The sequence below is a fragment of the Lampetra planeri genome, chromosome 39 (assembly GCF_965212315.1).
Source record: "Lampetra planeri chromosome 39, kcLamPlan1.2.h2, whole genome shotgun sequence".
Taxonomy (NCBI): Eukaryota; Metazoa; Chordata; class Hyperoartia; order Petromyzontiformes; family Petromyzontidae; genus Lampetra; species Lampetra planeri.
In genome coordinates, this window is record NC_136145.1 from 10,125,400 (window position 1) to 10,147,823 (window position 22,424).

General features: G+C 51.8%; 1 protein-coding gene across 1 annotated transcript; it reads left to right on the top strand.

Moving 5' to 3' along the window:
- Window positions 1-3,273: 3,273 nt before the first annotated feature.
- On the top strand, window positions 3,274-8,242 carry RIIAD1 (regulatory subunit of type II PKA R-subunit domain containing 1). Its single transcript, XM_078612803.1, has 4 exons — window positions 3,274-3,426; window positions 5,108-5,184; window positions 7,154-7,200; window positions 7,400-8,242. Exons 1-4 carry the CDS (start codon window positions 3,322-3,324, stop codon window positions 7,465-7,467), a joined length of 297 nt encoding a protein of 98 aa, XP_078468929.1. The 5' UTR covers window positions 3,274-3,321; the 3' UTR covers window positions 7,468-8,242.
- Window positions 8,243-22,424: the final 14,182 nt, after the last annotated feature.

Consider the following 22,424-nt stretch of genomic DNA (forward strand, 5'->3'; position numbering starts at 1 on the left):
TAGCTGTGTTAGTGAGAAATTTAACACGAATTCGACCCGTGTCATTGCACTAAATCAGTGTTCTTCATTGTAAGGCCCGCGGGCCACTGGTGGCCTTTCGTGCGGCCCCTGACGTGCGGCCCCCAGCAACACACAACGAGTAAAAACACCCCCCACCCCCATCATCACCATCACCGTACTGCTGTCAAACCTCAATGCTTTCCAATGTGTGGCGGCCCTCACACTGATGTCTTATTGGCAAAAGAGGCCTCCCTCTGAAAATGAACGAAAGGAGTCGCTCTCGACCTCGCAACACGAGTATAATTAATGTATTTCTATAACACCTTGATTACTATGATTACTGTTGTTACATTGTTTTTATAGTGTTATTTTGGTGATTTCGAAAACATATGGGTAATCAAAATTGTATAATGGTTGTTATTGTTTGACTTGCATCACACTGGGATTTTTGCACACAGCGGTTTTTTTTTATATTTGCTGGTTTATCCAGGATGTTTCTGTTGTGCGTCGTCGCTTTAAGATGTTCTCCGTTCATATTTTGTTTGTTGCGGTTGCACTCAACTTAAGAGCCGGTATTCCCCTGACGCCTTCAAACTCAACCGAAAGCATTACATCTGACACCGTGAAGTCGAAGCACGCCCCCCCCCCCAAAGCGCCGGGGCCCGGGGCGGTCACCCCGACTTGCGGTTCCCTCGTGAGGGGCGGCTTCTCACCCAGCCACATTTTGACAACCAATGCAATCTTGACTTCGTCGTGGGTTCAATCCCTACCCTGACGATGCCTGCTGCTGTATATTTGGAGTTTGCGTCTCTCTCTCATCATCGCGGTGGCTAGGGGATGTTGATTACCTCGCCTGGTGTGCAGGAGGTCGTGGGTTCGATCTCGACCCTGACGATGCCTGCTGCTGTATATTTGGAGTTTGCGTCTTTCTCTCATCATCATTGCGGTGGCTAGGAGATGTTGATTACCTCGCCTGGTGTGCAGGAGGTCGTGGGTTCGATCTCGACCCTGACGATGCCTGCTGCTGTATATTTGGAGTTTGCGTCTTTCTCTCATCATCATTGCGGTGGCTAGGAGATGTTGATTACCTCGCCTGGTGTGCAGGAGGTCGTGGGTTCGATCCCGACCCTGACGATGCCTGCTGCTGCTGTATATTTGGAGTTTGCAGTATCTCTATACCCGTGGTCGCGTGGATTTTCTCCAAGTCCTCCGGTTCCCCTCCACATTTATAATCAACAACACGCATTTAGGGTACTTTGGCTGCTATAAATTTCCACACGACGATGAGCCACTTCGCTGAGCTGTCATTTGTGATAATCAGGTCGCTTCTGAAAAAGAGCTGTATAGAAGCTCAGTGGAGCGTTACCTGGTAAAATAAAAATTATTTGGCTGCTATACCTTTCCACACGATAAGCCACTTCATCGAAATACGGTTTGCGATAGTCAGGTCGCTTCTGAAAAAGAGCTCAAAAAAGGTAATAATAATAATAGATCACGATGTATCGATAGCAACACAAGACATCGTCCTCAGGTGCAACAATATTCCATTCACAGGCAAGACCACCTCAGCTGTACTTAACTCAGCTCACTTGGTTTCTCTAATCAAGGACATCTCACTATCTCCAGATGATTTGCTTGTCAGTTTCGATGCAGTCTCTCTGTTCACCAAGGTACCTGTGCCTGACACCATTGCAATCAATAAAGACTTGATCCAACAGGGACTGAATCCTGATGTACCAACTTTGGTGAGGCACTGCCTCACCAACACTTACTTCACCTGGAATGGAACATTCTACAGACAAGTTGAAGGTACCCCAATGGGTTCTCCCTTATCTCCAGTTGTAGCCAATGTTGTCATGAAAACATTTGAGACAGATGCCATCCAGTCATTCACACTACGTCCGGCCTTGTGAAAGAGATACGTAGATGACACGTTCGTCATCTGGCCACATGGCCGACCAGCTCTGAACCAATTCCTCAACCACATCAATTCCATGCTCCAAGCCATCAAATTCACCATGGAGGTGGAAAAGGATTGCAAGTTACCATTCTTGGATGTTTTAATCGAAAAGAGACCAGTTGGCTCAATGGGGCATTCTGTCTACAGGAAAGCCATCCATACGGTTGCCTACCTAATCCTGACTTCCACCACCATCCATCCCAGGAAAATTCCCTCATCAAAACTCTACACCATAGAGCTCGATGTATTTATGACCATCACCACCTAGCCAGTTAACTGGAGCACGTACACCAAGCTCTCAAGATGAATGGATATTCAGACTACACAATCCATAAAGCTATCACCCCAACCGTTGTGAAAGAACCATCTGAGGACCCAATCAAAATCATCACCTTGCCATACATAGCAGGGGTCACCAAAAAGATCTACAAAATTATAAGCAAACACAAGATCCAGGTTTGATTTAGCACAGTACATAAAATTCGTGATCTGATCCCATCTGTGAAGGATGTGATCCCTGACCTGCAATACCCCGGCGTCTACAAACTAAGCTGTGTCTGCGGCAGTAGTTACATTGGGGAAACCAAGCGGCATGTCTCGGACCGTGTTTGTGAACATCAGGCAGATCTGAAACACCATAGGACCAATACCTCGGCTGTGGCTGATCATTGCTTTAATGCGGTGGGCTCACACGAAATTGATTTCTCCTAGACGAAGGTACTTAGCAAACCCACTGGCTATCAACAAAGATTCGTTCATGAAGCCATCCATATTAATAGACACAGAGAAAATTTCAACCGAGAAGATGGGTACAAACTGAGCACTCATTGGAAGGACGTTCTTAACCAGTTTAAGTCGTAACTGGCTGTGATATTTCCACGCCGTCGTCTTAGACACCGTTCTCCGACCTTAGATTCACTTGCTAATCTCTCACATTCACATAGCCACTTCCGCGCCCTCATCGTGGAGGTCGCCCTCCGATCTTACATTAACATGCTAATCTCTCACATTAACATGCTAATCTCTCACATTAACATCAATAGCCCTGCCCACTTCGTTTAAACCTTTAAAACAGTCTGCCTCAGCAGCTTTTCTCTCTTTTTTTACCTGAGTGACTTTACCGAAAAAACCAAAGAGTAAGAACTATATAGTAGCTCAGTGAGGCCTTAACCAAGTAAAATAAAATAAAAAAATTGTTTCGTTTAGTTTATTGGCAGGAGCACTGCTTATAAAATACGAGACCCTGATCAATGCAAAACAAATAAATGATGGTAAACTCGGCGGACATGACGTCATCCCCAACGAGTTGGCGGCGAGTGACGTCACACGGGCGGGCGTTGTCGTGGCAACCGACGGGCGCCATGGCGGAGATGCCGCCACCGCCACTGCCGCCCGTGCGCGGCATGGAGGCGAGAGACGGCGGGGCTCTGAGCGAGCGGCAGCAGCGGCAGCTCGAGACCCTCAAGGTGGCGGAGGGGGGCGCCGCGCACGGGGCGGATCGTGTCGAGCTGGGGGGGGGGACCCCTGGGGGTAACGTGGCAATGTCCCAAGGAGGAGGAGAGGGGGGGGTTACGTGAGGTGATTTATAAACAAACGCGTGATATTATATCATACGCGAGAGGCATTGGTGAGTAATCACGTGTGACTATGCCAATATAAATCATTACGATAATTAATAAATCCATATGGTAATCTAGAACGATTTAAAATACCTTTCTAAACTCTTTGATCCAGCGAACAAATGACGTCACGCGTGCAAAGCGTCCGTTGACATTTTTTGTTATTCGCTTGCAGCTTCTATGTAGTTGGTTAAAGTCTTCATGATTCTTACACGCATTTCTCAGAGCCATGTCGGGTCAGGCAGGGGGCTTCTCGGTTGAGACAAAAGTCAACAAGGATTAGTAGAGTAGTGGCCAGATAAGGTTGAGAACCACTGCTGGAGCGCAGCGTTTTAAGCTCACTTCCAGAGGGCGCCACCGACACGACACGACCAGGGTGCGGGCCGCCACACATTTGAAAGCATTGCCGGGTTTGACAGCAGCACGATGATGATGATGGGGGGTGTTTTCACGTTTGTGCATTGTCAGGGGGCCTTGCAATGAATGATCCTGTTCGTGACGTCCCTCTGCATTGAACTCCTAATTCATGTGCACTTAAAATATATAATACGTGAAAGGCGACGTTTCGCGCAGTTGCCCTTAACAGCACATTGTGCGTGTGCACCGCTGCCAACGAGAATGTTGTCACCGGAGCGTCGCAATGTCGAGAGTAACCGTGGTCAGAGGCGGCCGTTCCGCAGCGAACTCGACACGTGCGTCAATGGCGCTGTGGCCTTAGAAGGAAACTAAATATATGACGAGAGGCGACGTTTCGGCCCTGCCTCATATCACACGCACACACTTCGAGAAAGGGGTCTGCGTTGGCTGACCCAGCCAGGCAACCCTCTCCTCTAAGGAGTATAAAATGAGTAACAATTTGTGGGGATGTCGACAGTGGTGCTACCTGACACTGGACACCCTAGCCACGGAGAGGTTTCGTCTCGATAGATTCTTCAGGTAAAAATTGTTGAAATATAAAAAGAAGATGTAAAAATGGATAACCTGTCGTGGAAATGTGAAATTTGCACCAATAGCGATCGTTTTTCCTCATGAGAGGAATGTTTCTATTAGCACTCACGTAGAGTTTATGTTAATGTTTTGATTTTAAATACTTATTTGAAACTGCTAGTCACTTATCCACTTTCCCGCTCATGAATCCACTCACCACCTCACCCACCAAATTACAACTTTGCCATTTTCCCACACACTTATCTCCTGCTCCATCCAATTGCAACTTTGCTCACCTGCTCGCAGTCCCACCAATCCAAGAGCTCATTCACTGACCCACCTACCCATCCATTCACAAACCCCCCTACTCATTCACAACCCACCTATTCCTTAACTCGCCCATCGACCCGTGCAATTATTGACCCACCTACCACTCACCCATCCACACCTAGTAACTCATTCTGTCACAGCTCTCTCACTAACCCACCCACCCACTTGAGAGTCACTCGTGCTGCACTTGAGTCATGTGGGTTTGTGAGGGTTTAAGGACCACCAGTGCATGCGTGTTTCCCATCTCTATCCACATGTCTGCTGCCCACAGGTCCGAACCCGCATTGAGGATGAGCGCTACCTGCGTTCGCACTCCGAGATACGGATCCTGCTCATGGCCTTCCTGAAGTACGGCTGTGAATACCTGAAGTTAAAATGAGAACAGGAGTGAAAATTAGACCAAAAGTGAAAAAGACACATTTCCCCTGCTTACGATGAGCCATTACTGCAAGATCTGACCATGTGTGTCCAGTGCTCGTTGAGCTGCGTTGGCTTCCGGTTGCCGAATGAATACCTTATAAGATCGCACTCATTACAGACAAAGTGCTTGCCACAAATGAACCACAATACCCTGCTGATTTTATCAAGGAGCATAACGATCATGCAAACTCCGTTCATCCTCGCAGCAGCTTTTGGCCAACCATCAGGCAAAGACGGTCACTGCATCGTGCGTTTTCAGATGTGCTTCTGTGGCCGCCTGAAACGATCTTCATTCCGATATTAGGAAGCCACTGGAGCTAGGCACTATTACATTTTGATTCTTTAGAACTACTTTTTGTATTTCGTTTGTTTACCTTTCACACGCCTCCGATTAGCACGGTTGGCTACATACGGTGGAAAAGAAGTCCAACATACAATGCCTAACAATACAAAAGGACAACCATAACATCAGTGGCACCCCTACAACCATTGTGACTCTGGGATAGATGGTTATGATGAAATGCAACTGAATTTCACGAGGCTGTACATAAAGTAGGACATTTGCAATCAGCTAATTTGAAGAAGTGGGCCTTTTATTCGGGCTGGGAGCGAAGAGTAGGCGTGGACATGGAGGGAATGAGATGAAAATATTGGTAAGGCGGAAGTGAAGACACTTCACAGAGAGTCATTCACAAGCAGGGGACACCAGGGGAGGGGACCCATATGTTAGGGAGCATAGATCACCATCTGACCAAACTAGCGATACAACTGAATAACCAGCTCACAGTTCATCTTCTTGGTTCTTTCGGTAAAGTCACGTAGAATGGAAATAATAAAATAATAAAATTAAAACGTCTATGTGTCATTCAGACTCTGTCTTCTCGACAGACCTGTTCTCCACCTGAGCACGGCTGCTTGCGTTGTGGCCGAAACGTCGTGAGAATTATTTTATTATGTTTTATTTTCATTATTTCCATTCTACGTGACTTTACCGAAAGAACCAAGAAGATGAATCCCTGCAGTCACGAAAGCTTTAAATCGAAATTCAGCTCACAGTTATGTCATAATCAGAATCTTTATCCTGCAGGAGAATCCATTGAGCTATGAAGCTCTTTTTCGCAGATGTCCTATCGGGGTGGGTGAGAAAGTTACTAGCCCTAACCTTGCCTCGAACCATCGCTTTTTGTTTTGCTTTTCAATTCCAATATTTACGGTACTGCACTGACACCTCATGGAATCCCACTGCATATTTGCAAGACTAACCCAATAGAAACCAATTCTATGTTAACCCTAGACAAAGTGAATAATCTTAGTCCCTTGGAATCTAATTACATCTTAAAGATTTTACATAAATTACCACATTATTTCCCAGCGAGACAAGTCTTGCAAAGAAACGTAACGCATTCGTCAATGACACTGCCTTAAAAGAAAAAATATATTAATATTAAAATATATATTATAAGGACCTGAAGCCACTTCCATGTTGTGCTGTATATATAGATTCCACTCTTAAGCAAGTGGGCCCAAAGTGCGCGGTAACGGATCTTGCCCAGTGGAATGTCACCGTAGCATAATCTACAGTGCCGTGGAATAAAATTGCAAAATAACTCTCCGTTTACGACGGGCGAGTGCTGATCCAACCTCGAAGATGCCATACGACCTTCCTATTTGGCTCGGTGTGTATGCCTCGCGTTATTACTGCCGCCTGCTGACAATGTTTGTGTGGTGCAGCACACCGATGTGACATTTCTCAAACGAGAAGACGACTGCGTGTTGGCGGTCGTCTTTTCTTTCCAGTTCGTATCAAATTCCACTCGTTCATTCCTCATGTACCGAGAACATATTGTGATGTGTAATGACCGAATTGTAAAAAGATAAAACGTTTTGTTTTTTACAGAGAGGTATTCCTGAGAAAGCCCGAGGACGTCAGAGAGTTTGCTGCAGGTAAGGCCACAACCATGAACATCATGGATGAGCAAAACCATTAGATACACATTAGTTGTCTTTCTTTTTAACTTATTAGCGTCATCAACACTCGGCATACATATATCTCTCTCTACCCGTCTCTCTCTGCCTGTGTTGTGTTGGTCACTCCTGCCGTCAACACATAATTATCGTTGGCTCCCGCTACTACTTCTGGCAGAATTCTTCAACGACCCTTCACTACCCGCCCACATCCGAGACGTCGGAGAGAAGAAGGAACGTTTATAATATCGTCGCTTGCGTCACAAGCACGGAGCTCCATCTCCACACAATCTCGGACGTGGACGGTGCCAGCGCAGGGGGTGCTGGGCAGTCTGGTCTCGCCAGCCAGTGTGCTGCAGTCAGCACCTGTAAAAACTAAAACTATTTTTTATTTACCAGGTAAGGCCCACTGAGCTATGTAGCTCCTTTTCAGATGCAACCTGGTCACATTATAGTTCAACTAAGTGGCTTTTCGCAGCCAAATACTCTCAACGTGTATTTCTAAATGTGGAGGGAAAAACTGGAAGACCCGGGGAAAATTCAATGCGACCACGGGGGGACCATGCAAATTAAATATACAACAGGCGTCAGGGATCGGGGATCGGGATCGAGCTCACAACCTCCTGTATACCAGGCTAGGTAGTTAACATCTCGCCACCACGGCGCCCCTGTGTGTAACACCTCTGGTGTGCAGTGTGATCCTTGAGCAGGGCCTTTAGTCTAGTTCCAGAGACATAACAAAAATACATTTTCAACACTATCCGTCCACAAGAGCCAATCTGAAGGTTCAATGTCTCCAAGATATATTGTGCAAACAATACAGCTGTTCTGAAGTTTGACGTTTGTCACCCATAGTGTCCATTTTAAAAGTAGTAGTAGCCATTGGCTCAGCGAGTCTGCTTGAACCTGACACACAACTGAATGGGCGAACACCTGCACAGACATCAACAGGTCGGCTGTTTGGTGTGAAATTCCACAGTGTGGCTTTCAGCGTGAAATGAAAATAAACAATAACTTAGAAGTTGCATTTTGTGTCAGTGACCTGTGGGTTGTGTGGGGCAGGAGGGCATTGCTCAAGTAACAAACGAATGCAGTGTGTTGGTTTAAGGATAAACAGTGGTTTGCTAAAACTTTGTGAAATGGATACATTTACATAACCATAACTTCGCCATGTCTTGATAAGCAATATAAACGATTTGTATCATAAGCCATGATTATCCACTGCTGCATGATGCGGCCGTTTGTATAAGCCTTCATCGAGCAGTGGAGCGTTCCAGATATTAGGAAACAACTGGAGCAATGCCTTTGAAATCTAAATTGAAAACTAATTTCTTTAGAACTGCTTTTTGTGTTTAGCTTGTTGTCCTTCCCCCACACCTCCGCTTAGCATGGTTGGCTACGTACAGTGCGTAAGAAGTTCAACATACATATGGTAGTCATCTCTCACGCATAGCCTTGCAATGCCATCATCCGTCTAGCTCCTGCACGTGAGCTGATTTAACTCGCTTACATCTCCACTGCATGTCCTCTCGAGCGTGCTTCCTCCTTTGGCTGCGTTTCCATTGTTAGTCTGGACCGGGGGCCACACGGGGCTTTTTAAGGCTCTTGAAATATTGAGTGGCTTTACCAAATTTGTAAAAAGATGGCTCTTGTTTTTGTGGCCGACCCCTAGTCTGGACCAACTGCCGTCGATTGCTTTTTTTACAGTCTATATGACGTCTCTATCTTGCGTTTCTTCTTAAATCCATGTCTTCCTTTTCTTGTCCTTCAGAGTAATTCCACACGCATGCCCCGCTTTTCCTATACGCCCTATCATGTGTTATTGTTCAGTATAGCTCCCTAAGGGCTACCGTTTGCGATTCATCAACTGTCAGCCTCCTGTGCTGCTTTCATTCTTTCATTGCTTGCTTTGACATTTTCAATAATTTATACGTTCTCTGATTCCCCTTCTAATTCTCTTCATAATCGTTCTGTGCATTCTAAGTAAACATAATTATATTATTATATGCAGTATAATATTTGTTTTGGCAAAAGGCCCCACGTTACGCAAATTCTTTCGTAGTTACTAGCACGCCATCAACCAAAAATGCAGTGACGCGTGCATTTTTTTTCAAACAAGTGCAAATTTCATAATGTAGCGAGTCTGAGCACAAACGGCCACTGCCTTCCCATGCCACTCACAAAAACACCTTCCCACAGTTACAAATTCAACAATTGCTGAAATCACCGAGGCCAATTGAATACATTGTAAAAAAAAACCTGCCTTGCCTGTTTGGCAATGGCGATTTCCCCCAAGTACGTTGTGAAAGAATGAAACAAAGAAAAAGCACACACCCTTTAGAAAACAGACGACAATACATATTTGTTAACAGAATAGGTCGCATTACCCAGGGCAGGCACACCGAGGCACGCGGGCATTCCAAGGCAGTGAGAGCTGAGGCTTAAGCCGTAACCAGATCGCCCTCCGTACGCAGGGCAGGACACGCGGAATTCTAAACAACGCGATCGCCGGGTGCTCTGTGGCTGTGTGCGAAGCGGCGGTCTAGTTTTCGATGGCGCTCGGTCCCAGGGTTTTTCGCAGCTGGTGTAACACCGCGAGTGTGCGATGCCAGCTGGTTGGAAGCCACCAGCTGCTGGCTCCGACGGTGGCAGAAGCTTCCCACGATCCATTGGAGTCAAACAGTCTTATTTGAGAGACACGAGCACTAGCTAAAGATACAGAGTCGATAAACCGTGAAGCGCAAACTGTGAGGCTATGATGCCATCTCCAGCCAGCTGTATTATAACCTGTCACCAAACCTGTCACCAAACCTGTCAGCCATCTCAGCTACAGTGGCGTAGCACGGTTGGCATGGGCCCTGGTGCGAGGCATTCAGAATCAGAATACTTATAATGGAGGAATTCGATGAGCTGTACAGCTCTTTTTCAGCCTGTGTCTCCCAGTAGAGGTGGGTAATAACATTACAACAATTGAATGGGGTTCCCTGACAAATGCCCCTGCCTCTACGTCGTGGGGCGCCTGGGTCGCCCTGTAACCTGCGGGCCCTGGTACAGTTGCACCGCCTGCACACTCGGTCAGCTACACGACTGCCCGGCGATGACACCACCCTCTCATTCAACCAGTCGCACGCAGGCAGCGAGCGAGCGAGCGAGCCAGCCAGCTGCTTACCCAATCAATTTTACGCCCAACCAGCCATCCACTCAGCCAGCCAGCCACCGACCTAGCCACCCATGAAACCAGCCAGCCAGGCCAGCCACCCACTCGCACATGCGTCTACCCACCCAGCCGTGCAGCCACCCAGCCGTGCAGCCACAGTGCCGTGGTATTTGTCCAAGTGATGGTGCCTCCCAGGACACCCTCATCACCGGCCGCCATCAACACAAATACGAAGGAGGTCGTTTCAAGTCATCAGCACGAAATAACTTGAGAAAACATTCCCATGTCTACGCATGACGCTGACGATGCTATCGTAGCGCTTCCTGATGTTCCGAGCCTGTTATGCCAATTGATTTGTCTCGTTTGTTCGTCTCGGGTGTGAGCAGCCCAAATAACATTGGGCCACAACGTCCTGTCCGCTTCACAATTACCATCCTCATCCTTGTGGTCGCGGAGTAATATTTTCCTTAGAAGCGAAAAAGTTAAATCAAATAAATAAGGCGTGCGTAGGCAGGCTGGATGTAGCGAGTGAGTGAGTGCGAGGGTTTGGAGTCTGAGGAAAGGGGCATTTATGGCTCCCAGCTGTACAAACAGCGTGGAAACCGAGCCACCCGGCCAAGCGTGAAGACAGACGGGAAGGTCCTGGTGGTTGCCGCGGCACAAACACAAATAACCTCGCACCGACTGGCGGCGGGCCGAGCTCCCAATCCAAAATCACGGCCCGTTTGGGAGCAGGCAGGGGGGGGGGCTTGTACGCATTTCTGCCCATCCGGTGCTCTCTCCGTTCTCCTTCTCATACAAAGGATACGTGTGTTTCTGTGGGGGCTCAGTACGCTCGGCGGCTTGTTGTTTCAGAAATGAGAGCAACGAGATGAGTAAAAGTCACTGGGATTTGCAAAAGATTCCCTGGTCTGTGAGCGCCTTCCATTCACACGCATCTCGCTGAAATCGTGCGTGTTGCTCCACGCAAGTTGTGGACATAGCGTGCTTGTGCGTGTGACTTTAACGCATATATTTGGGTTCACCGGGTTCCCAGTTGTAACCCGGTGGATTACGAACCCGGCGATCCGAGTTCGATTCCTGCTCACCAGTGACGATTATCTGAACCGGGCATGGGCCTCCCTAGGTCGACTCAGTCTCAAATGAGTTCCTGGTGCCGTGTGTAAACTTCGCTACGAGGGGACATGCGGCCTTGCGTGGTGCTGGACACCCACCCCGTCGTGTGCCGTGCCGGCCTTCATCGGTGCTCGCTAACAGCACTTGCCCCAACAGTCTGCTCAGGCTACACGGGGGACCTTTGTTATAGGGTGCATATATGAGCAAGTACAGCACGCGCGTGTATATGTCGGCGAGTGCTGGAGTTGTTGATCTACGAACCCAGCCACATGAGTTTAATTCCCAGCCACGGCTAACAATCTGTGGCCGAGTATATTTAAACCGGTCCCCAAATCTTCCCTAGATCGACTCATCCTCAACAACGAGGACCTGGTGCACTGTAAGCATCAGCACTAGGGGAGACAAAGACGGCCCGGGCACAGTGCTGGCCACAACGCCTCCTCGTGTGCCACGCGCGCCTGTCAAGAGGCACTGCACTCGCTGACAGCACTTGGCCCAACAGTCAAGACTACACGGGGGACCTTTGTCTTTTTGTGTATGGCTACGTGAGTGTGTGTGTGAAGGGGGTGAGATGACTTAACCGACCACATTTAACAACATTTCCCTGTACGTTAAAAATAAAACTTCGCCACTTTTTTGGCGAGCGAACAGTAAAATTTCCAGGGCTAACGCGGCTTCCCTGTGCGACGGGAGACGGCACCTGAAATAAGCGATGTCAGGAGCCACTTTTAGCAACTCCACCACAACCTCGTCGCCTTTCATGTGAAGCACACAGCTGCCTTAGATCCCGCAGTCGTCTCAGCAAAACGTCGCCTTTTACTCGCGACAAAACCAAAACAAGCAAAACTGTTTTTCCCGTGGCACAGTTTCTGTGCGTTGCCTTTTTCTCGCCCCCCCACCCCCACCCTGAATGGGGGTCATAGGGCGTTGCAGGCAGGCAGAGAAAGCATTCCATGCGGCAGAGATCCCCTTTCTCCGGCCCGGCAGCCCCCATGCCTGCACCTCTCCTTGCCAGGGATTTGTTATGCATACCTCAGAGTTCATCAGTCACAGGGCAGCACTCCTTCTACTCCCTCTCCTAACTCCAGTTATTCCCTCTGTGTCCCTCCCGCGCCTCCTCCACTCGTAACACTGTCAGTGTCCTCCACGCACCACCCCCCAACTCAACCACCCCTGCCTTGCCCTCTTCCCCTCTCCAGCGGTTAATTTCTTTGGCGTTTTCCGCCTGTCCGACGCTTGCGGTGGAGTGTGTCCGTCTGCCAACTGGGACCCTGTCTGCTGCGTGGCTGTGCGCGTGCTGGGGGACGCCTGTGCAGATGCCGCGTGCGTGGTTCTTGCGTGTCGATGTTAGTTCGCCTGCTTAGTGCGCTCCCGGTGTGCACTCAATCTGCCTTTCTGTGTGGAGTTGTCCGTGCAGTCAACGCGTGCATTCAGCCTGTGTCTCACCACTCAGTCTGTGTCTCACCACTCAGTCTGTGTCTCACCACTCAGTCTGTGTCCCACCACTCAGTTTGTGTCTCAGCTCTCAGTCTGTGTCCCACCACTCAGCCTGTGTCCCACCACTCAGTCTGTGTCCCACCACTCAGTCTGTGTCTCACCACTCAGTCTGTGTCTCATTACTCAGTCTGTGTCTCACCACTCAGCCTGTGTCCCACCACTCAGTCTGTGTCTCACCACTCAGTCTGTCTCACCACTCAGTCTGTGACTCACCACTCAGTCTGTGTTTCAGCTATCAGTCTGTGTCCCACCACTCAGCCTGTCTCACCACTCAGTCTGTGTCCCACCACTCAGTCTGTGTCTCACCACTCAGTCTGTGTCTCACCACTCAGTCTGTGTCCCACCACTCAGTCTGTGTCCCACCACTCAGTCTGTGTCTCAGCTCTCAGTCTGTGTCCCACCACTCAGCCTGTGTCTCACCACTCAGTCTGTGTCCCACCACTCAGTCTGTGTCTCACCACTCAGTCTGTGTCTCACCACTCAGTCTGTGTCTCACCACTCAGTCTGTGTCTCACCACTCAGTCTGTGTCCCACCACTCAGCCTGTGTCTCACCACTCAGCCTGTGTCTCACCACTCAGTCTGTGTCCCACAACTCAGTCTGTGTTTCAACACTCAGTCTGTGTCCCACCACTCAGTCTGTGTCTCACCACTCAGCCTGTCTCTCACCACTCAGTCTGTGTCCCACCACTCAGCCTGTGTCTCACCACTCAGTCTGTGTCCCACCACTCAGCCTGTGTCTCACCACTCAGACTGTGTCTCACCACTCAGTCTGTGTCCCACCACTCAGTCTGTGTCCCACCACTCAGTCTGTGTCTCACCACTCAGTCTGTGTCTCACCACTCAGTCTGTGTCCCACCACTCAGTCTGTGTCTCACCACTCAGTCTGTGTCTCACCACTCAGTCTGTGTCTCACCACTCAGTCTGTGTCCCACCACTCAGTCTGTGTCCCACCACTCAGCCTGTGTCCCACCACTCAGTCTGTGTCTCACCACTCAGTCTGTGTCTCAGCACTCAGCCTGTGTCTCACCACTCAGCCTGTGTCCCACCACTCAGTCTGTGTCTCACCACTCAGTCTGTGTCCCACCACTCAGTCTGTGTCCCACCACTCAGTCTGTGTCTCACCACTCAGTCTGTGTCCCACCACTCAGTCTGTGTCCCACCACTCAGTCTGTGTCCCACCACTCAGTCTGTGTCCCACCACTCAGCTTGTGTCCCACCACTCAGCCTGTGTCTCAGCACTCAGTCTGTGTCTCACCACTCAGTCTGTGTCTCACCACTCAGTCTGTGTCCCACCACTCAGCCTGTGTCTCACCACTCAGTCTGTGTGCCACCACTCAGTCTGTGTCCCACCACTCAGTCTGTGTCTCAGCTCTCAGTCTGTGTCCCACCACTCAGTCTGTGTCCCACCACTCAGCTTGTGTCCCACCACCCCAGTCTGTGTCCCACCACTCAGTTTGTGTCCCACCACTCAGCCTGTGTCTCACCACTCAGCCTGTGTCCCACCACTCAGTCTGTGTCCCACCACTCAGTCTGTGTCCCACCACTCAGCCTGTGTCTCACCACTCAGTCTGTGTCTCACCACTCAGACTGTGTCCCACCACTCAGTCTGTGTCCCACCACTCAGTCTTTGTCCCACCACTCAGTCTGTGTCCCACCACTCAGCTTGTGTCCCACAACTCAGTCTGTGTCCCACCACTCAGCCTGTATCTCAGCACTCAGCCTGTGTCTCACCACTCAGCCTGTGTCCCACCACTCAGTCTGTGTCTCACCACTCAGTCTGTGTCCCACCACTCAGTCTGTGTCCCACCACTCAGTCTGTGTCTCACCACTCAGTCTGTGTCCCACCACTCAGTCTGTGTCCCACCACTCAGTCTGTGTCCCACCACTCAGTCTGTGTCTCACCACTCAGTCTGTGTCCCACCACTCAGTCTGTGTCCCACCACTCAGCCTGTGTCTCAGCACTCAGTCTGTGTCTCACCACTCAGTCTGTGTCTCACCACTCAGTCTGTGTCCCACCACTCAGCCTGTGTCCCACCACTCAGTCTGTGTCTCACCACTCAGTCTGTGTCCCACCACTCAGTCTGTGTCCCACCACTCAGTCTGTGTCCCACCACTCAGTCTGTGTCCCACCACTCATTCTGTGTCCCACCACTCAGTCTGTGTCCCACCACTCAGCTTGTGTCCCACCACCCCAGTCTGTGTCCCACCACTCAGCCTGTGTCCCACCACTCAGCCTGTGTCTCAGCACTCAGTCTGTGTCTCACCACTCAGTCTGTGTCTCACCACTCAGTCTGTGTCCCACCACTCAGCCTGTGTCTCACCACTCAGTCTGTGTGCCACCACTCAGTCTGTGTCCCACCACTCAGTATGTGTCCCACCACTCAGTCTGTGTCCCACCACTCAGTCTGTGTCCCACCACTCAGTCTGTGTCCCACCACTCAGCTTGTGTCCCACCACCCCAGTCTGTGTCCCACCACTCAGCCTGTGTCTCAGCACTCAGTCTGTGTCTCACCACTCAGTCTGTGTCTCACCACTCAGTCTGTGTCCCACCACTCAGTTTGTGTCCCACCACTCAGCCTGTGTCTCACCACTCAGCCTGTGTCCCACCACTCAGTCTGTGTCCCACCACTCAGTCTGTGTCCCACCACTCAGCCTGTGTCTCACCACTCAGTCTGTGTCTCACCACTCAGTCTGTGTCCCACCACTCAGTCTGTGTCCCACCACTCAGTCTTTGTCCCACCACTCAGTCTGTGTCCCACCACTCAGCTTGTGTCCCACCACTCAGTCTGTGTCCCACCACTCAGCCTGTATCTCAGCACTCAGCCTGTGTCTCACCACTCAGCCTGTGTCCCACCACTCAGTCTGTGTCTCACCACTCAGTCTGTGTCCCACCACTCAGTCTGTGTCCCACCACTCAGTCTGTGTCTCACCACTCAGTCTGTGTCCCACCACTCAGTCTGTGTCCCACCACTCAGTCTGTGTCCCACCACTCAGTCTGTGTCCCACCACTCAGTCTGTGTCCCACCACTCAGCTTGTGTCCCACCACTCAGTCTGTGTCCCACCACTCAGCCTGTGTCTCAGCACTCAGTCTGTGTCTCACCACTCAGTCTGTGTCTCACCACTCAGTCTGTGTCCCACCACTCAGCCTGTGTCTCACCACTCAGTCTGTGTGCCACCACTCAGTCTGTGTCCCACCACTCAGTCTGTGTCTCACCACTCAGTCTGTGTCCCACCACTCAGTCTGTGTCCCACCACTCAGTCTGTGTCCCACCACTCAGTCTGTGTCCCACCACTCAGTCTGTGTCCCACCACTCAGCTTGTGTCCCACCACCCCAGTCTGTGTCCCACCACTCAGCCTGTGTCTCAGCACTCAGTCTGTGTCTCACCACTCAGTCTGTGTCTCACCACTCAGTCTGTGTCCCACCACTCAGTCTGTGTCTCAGCACTCAGTCTGTGTCTCACCACTCAGTCTGTGTCCCACCACTCAGTCTGTGTCCCACCACTCAGCCTGTCTCACCACTCAGTCTGTGTCCCACCACTCAGTCTGTGTCTCACCACTCAGTCTGTGTCTCACCACTCAGTCTGTGTCCCACCACTCAGTCTGTGTCCCACCACTCAGTCTGTGTCTCAGCTCTCAGTCTGTGTCCCACCACTCAGCCTGTGTCTCACCACTCAGTCTGTGTCCCACCACTCAGTCTGTGTCTCACCACTCAGTCTGTGTCTCACCACTCAGTCTGTGTCTCACCACTCAGTCTGTGTCTCACCACTCAGTCTGTGTCCCACCACTCAGCCTGTGTCTCACCACTCAGCCTGTGTCTCACCACTCAGTCTGTGTCCCACAACTCAGTCTGTGTTTCAACACTCAGTCTGTGTCCCACCACTCAGTCTGTGTCTCACCACTCAGCCTGTCTCTCACCACTCAGTCTGTGTCCCACCACTCAGCCTGTGTCTCACCACTCAGTCTGTGTCCCACCACTCAGCCTGTGTCTCACCACTCAGACTGTGTCTCACCACTCAGTCTGTGTCCCACCACTCAGTCTGTGTCCCACCACTCAGTCTGTGTCTCACCACTCAGTCTGTGTCTCACCACTCAGTCTGTGTCTCACCACTCAGTCTGTGTCCCACCACTCAGTCTGTGTCCCACCACTCAGCCTGTGTCCCACCACTCAGTCTGTGTCTCACCACTCAGTCTGTGTCTCAGCACTCAGCCTGTGTCTCACCACTCAGCCTGTGTCCCACCACTCAGTCTGTGTCTCACCACTCAGTCTGTGTCCCACCACTCAGTCTGTGTCCCACCACTCAGTCTGTGTCTCACCACTCAGTCTGTGTCCCACCACTCAGTCTGTGTCCCACCACTCAGTCTGTGTCCCACCACTCAGTCTGTGTCCCACCACTCAGCTTGTGTCCCACCACTCAGCCTGTGTCTCAGCACTCAGTCTGTGTCTCACCACTCAGTCTGTGTCTCACCACTCAGTCTGTGTCCCACCACTCAGCCTGTGTCTCACCACTCAGTCTGTGTGCCACCACTCAGTCTGTGTCCCACCACTCAGTCTGTGTCTCAGCTCTCAGTCTGTGTCCCACCACTCAGTCTGTGTCCCACCACTCAGCTTGTGTCCCACCACCCCAGTCTGTGTCCCACCACTCAGTTTGTGTCCCACCACTCAGCCTGTGTCTCACCACTCAGCCTGTGTCCCACCACTCAGTCTGTGTCCCACCACTCAGTCTGTGTCCCACCACTCAGCCTGTGTCTCACCACTCAGTCTGTGTCTCACCACTCAGACTGTGTCCCACCACTCAGTCTGTGTCCCACCACTCAGTCTTTGTCCCACCACTCAGTCTGTGTCCCACCACTCAGCTTGTGTCCCACAACTCAGTCTGTGTCCCACCACTCAGCCTGTATCTCAGCACTCAGCCTGTGTCTCACCACTCAGCCTGTGTCCCACCACTCAGTCTGTGTCTCACCACTCAGTCTGTGTCCCACCACTCAGTCTGTGTCCCACCACTCAGTCTGTGTCTCACCACTCAGTCTGTGTCCCACCACTCAGTCTGTGTCCCACCACTCAGTCTGTGTCCCACCACTCAGTCTGTGTCCCACCACTCAGTCTGTGTCTCACCACTCAGTCTGTGTCCCACCACTCAGTCTGTGTCCCACCACTCAGCCTGTGTCTCAGCACTCAGTCTGTGTCTCACCACTCAGTCTGTGTCTCACCACTCAGTCTGTGTCCCACCACTCAGCCTGTGTCCCACCACTCAGTCTGTGTCTCACCACTCAGTCTGTGTCCCACCACTCAGTCTGTGTCCCACCACTCAGTCTGTGTCCCACCACTCAGTCTGTGTCCCACCACTCATTCTGTGTCCCACCACTCAGTCTGTGTCCCACCACTCAGCTTGTGTCCCACCACCCCAGTCTGTGTCCCACCACTCAGCCTGTGTCCCACCACTCAGCCTGTGTCTCAGCACTCAGTCTGTGTCTCACCACTCAGTCTGTGTCTCACCACTCAGTCTGTGTCCCACCACTCAGCCTGTGTCTCACCACTCAGTCTGTGTGCCACCACTCAGTCTGTGTCCCACCACTCAGTATGTGTCCCACCACTCAGTCTGTGTCCCACCACTCAGTCTGTGTCCCACCACTCAGTCTGTGTCCCACCACTCAGCTTGTGTCCCACCACCCCAGTCTGTGTCCCACCACTCAGCCTGTGTCTCAGCACTCAGTCTGTGTCTCACCACTCAGTCTGTGTCTCACCACTCAGTCTGTGTCCCACCACTCAGTTTGTGTCCCACCACTCAGCCTGTGTCTCACCACTCAGCCTGTGTCCCACCACTCAGTCTGTGTCCCACCACTCAGTCTGTGTCCCACCACTCAGCCTGTGTCTCACCACTCAGTCTGTGTCCCACCACTCAGTCTGTGTCCCACCACTCAGTCTTTGTCCCACCACTCAGTCTGTGTCCCACCACTCAGCTTGTGTCCCACCACTCAGTCTGTGTCCCACCACTCAGCCTGTATCTCAGCACTCAGCCTGTGTCTCACCACTCAGCCTGTGTCCCACCACTCAGTCTGTGTCTCACCACTCAGTCTGTGTCCCACCACTCAGTCTGTGTCCCACCACTCAGTCTGTGTCTCACCACTCAGTCTGTGTCCCACCACTCAGTCTGTGTCCCACCACTCAGTCTGTGTCCCACCACTCAGTCTGTGTCCCACCACTCAGTCTGTGTCCCACCACTCAGCTTGTGTCCCACCACTCAGTCTGTGTCCCACCACTCAGCCTGTGTCTCAGCACTCAGTCTGTGTCTCACCACTCAGTCTGTGTCTCACCACTCAGTCTGTGTCCCACCACTCAGCCTGTGTCTCACCACTCAGTCTGTGTGCCACCACTCAGTCTGTGTCCCACCACTCAGTCTGTGTCTCACCACTCAGTCTGTGTCCCACCACTCAGTCTGTGTCCCACCACTCAGTCTGTGTCCCACCACTCAGTCTGTGTCCCACCACTCAGTCTGTGTCCCACCACTCAGCTTGTGTCCCACCACCCCAGTCTGTGTCCCACCACTCAGCCTGTGTCTCAGCACTCAGTCTGTGTCTCACCACTCAGTCTGTGTCTCACCACTCAGTCTGTGTCCCACCACTCAGTCTGTGTCTCAGCACTCAGTCTGTGTCTCACCACTCAGTCTGTGTCCCATCACTCAGTCTGTGTCTCACCACTCAGTCTGTGTCCCACCACTCAGCCTGTGTCTCACCACTCAGACTGTGTCTCACCACTCAGTCTGTGTCCCACCACTCAGTCTGTGTCCCACCACTCAGTCTGTGTCTCACCACTCAGTCTGTGTCTCACCACTCAGTCTGTGTCCCACCACTCAGTCTGTGTCTCAGCACTCAGTCTGTGTCTCACCACTCAGTCTGTGTCCCACCACTCAGTCTGTGTCTCACCACTCAGTCTGTGTCTCACCACTCAGTTTGTGTCCCACCACTCAGCCTGTGTCTCACCACTCAGCCTGTGTCCCACCACTCAGCCTGTGTCTCACCACTCAGTCTGTGTGCCACCACTCAGTCTGTGTCCCACCACTCAGTATGTGTCCCACCACTCAGTCTGTGTCCCACCACTCAGTCTGTGTCCCACCACTCAGTCTGTGTCCCACCACTCAGCTTGTGTCCCACCACCCCAGTCTGTGTCCCACCACTCAGCCTGTGTCTCAGCACTCAGTCTGTGTCTCACCACTCAGTCTGTGTCTCACCACTCAGTCTGTGTCCCACCACTCAGTTTGTGTCCCACCACTCAGCCTGTGTCTCACCACTCAGCCTGTGTCCCACCACTCAGTCTGTGTCCCACCACTCAGTCTGTGTCCCACCACTCAGCCTGTGTCTCACCACTCAGTCTGTGTCTCACCACTCAGTCTGTGTCCCACCACTCAGTCTGTGTCCCACCACTCAGTCTTTGTCCCACCACTCAGTCTGTGTCCCACCACTCAGCTTGTGTCCCACCACTCAGTCTGTGTCCCACCACTCAGCCTGTGTCTCACCACTCAGTCTGTGTGCCACCACTCAGTCTGTGTCCCACCACTCAGTATGTGTCCCACCACTCAGTCTGTGTCCCACCACTCAGTCTGTGTCCCACCACTCAGTCTGTGTCCCACCACTCAGCTTGTGTCCCACCACCCCAGTCTGTGTCCCACCACTCAGCCTGTGTCTCAGCACTCAGTCTGTGTCTCACCACTCAGTCTGTGTCTCACCACTCAGTCTGTGTCTCACCACTCAGTCTGTGTCCCACCACTCAGCCTGTGTCTCACCACTCAGTCTGTGTGCCACCACTCAGTCTGTGTCCCACCACTCAGTATGTGTCCCACCACTCAGTCTGTGTCCCACCACTCAGTCTGTGTCCCACCACTCAGTCTGTGTCCCACCACTCAGCTTGTGTCCCACCACCCCAGTCTGTGTCCCACCACTCAGCCTGTGTCTCAGCGCTCAGTCTGTGTCTCACCACTCAGTCTGTGTCTCACCACTCAGTCTGTGTCCCACCACTCAGTTTGTGTCCCACCACTCAGCCTGTGTCTCACCACTCAGCCTGTGTCCCACCACTCAGTCTGTGTCCCACCACTCAGTCTGTGTCCCACCACTCAGTCTGTGTCCCACCACTCAGTCTGTGTCCCACCACTCAGTCTGTGTCCCACCACTCAGTCTGTGTCCCACCACTCAGCTTGTGTCCCACCACCCCAGTCTGTGTCCCACCACTCAGCCTGTGTCTCAGCACTCAGTCTGTGTCTCACCACTCAGTCTGTGTCTCACCATTCAGTCTGTGTCCCACCACTCAGTCTGTGTCTCAGCACTCAGTCTGTGTCTCACCACTCAGTCTGTGTCCCATCACTCAGTCTGTGTCTCACCACTCAGTCTGTGTCCCACCACTCAGCCTGTGTCTCACCACTCAGACTGTGTCTCACCACTCAGTCTGTGTCCCACCACTCAGTCTGTGTCCCACCACTCAGTCTGTGTCTCACCACTCAGTCTGTGTCTCACCACTCAGTCTGTGTCCCACCACTCAGTCTGTGTCTCAGCACTCAGTCTGTGTCTCACCACTCAGTCTGTGTCCCACCACTCAGTCTGTGTCTCACCACTCAGTCTGTGTCTCACCACTCAGTTTGTGTCCCACCACTCAGCCTGTGTCTCACCACTCAGCCTGTGTCCCACCACTCAGCCTGTGTCTCACCACTCAGTCTGTGTGCCACCACTCAGTCTGTGTCCCACCACTCAGTATGTGTCCCACCACTCAGTCTGTGTCCCACCACTCAGTCTGTGTCCCACCACTCAGTCTGTGTCCCACCACTCAGCTTGTGTCCCACCACCCCAGTCTGTGTCCCACCACTCAGCCTGTGTCTCAGCACTCAGTCTGTGTCTCACCACTCAGTCTGTGTCTCACCACTCAGTCTGTGTCCCACCACTCAGTTTGTGTCCCACCACTCAGCCTGTGTCTCACCACTCAGCCTGTGTCCCACCACTCAGTCTGTGTCCCACCACTCAGTCTGTGTCCCACCACTCAGCCTGTGTCTCACCACTCAGTCTGTGTCTCACCACTCAGTCTGTGTCCCACCACTCAGTCTGTGTCCCACCACTCAGTCTTTGTCCCACCACTCAGTCTGTGTCCCACCACTCAGCTTGTGTCCCACCACTCAGTCTGTGTCCCACCACTCAGCCTGTGTCTCACCACTCAGTCTGTGTGCCACCACTCAGTCTGTGTCCCACCACTCAGTATGTGTCCCACCACTCAGTCTGTGTCCCACCACTCAGTCTGTGTCCCACCACTCAGTCTGTGTCCCACCACTCAGCTTGTGTCCCACCACCCCAGTCTGTGTCCCACCACTCAGCCTGTGTCTCAGCACTCAGTCTGTGTCTCACCACTCAGTCTGTGTCTCACCACTCAGTCTGTGTCTCACCACTCAGTCTGTGT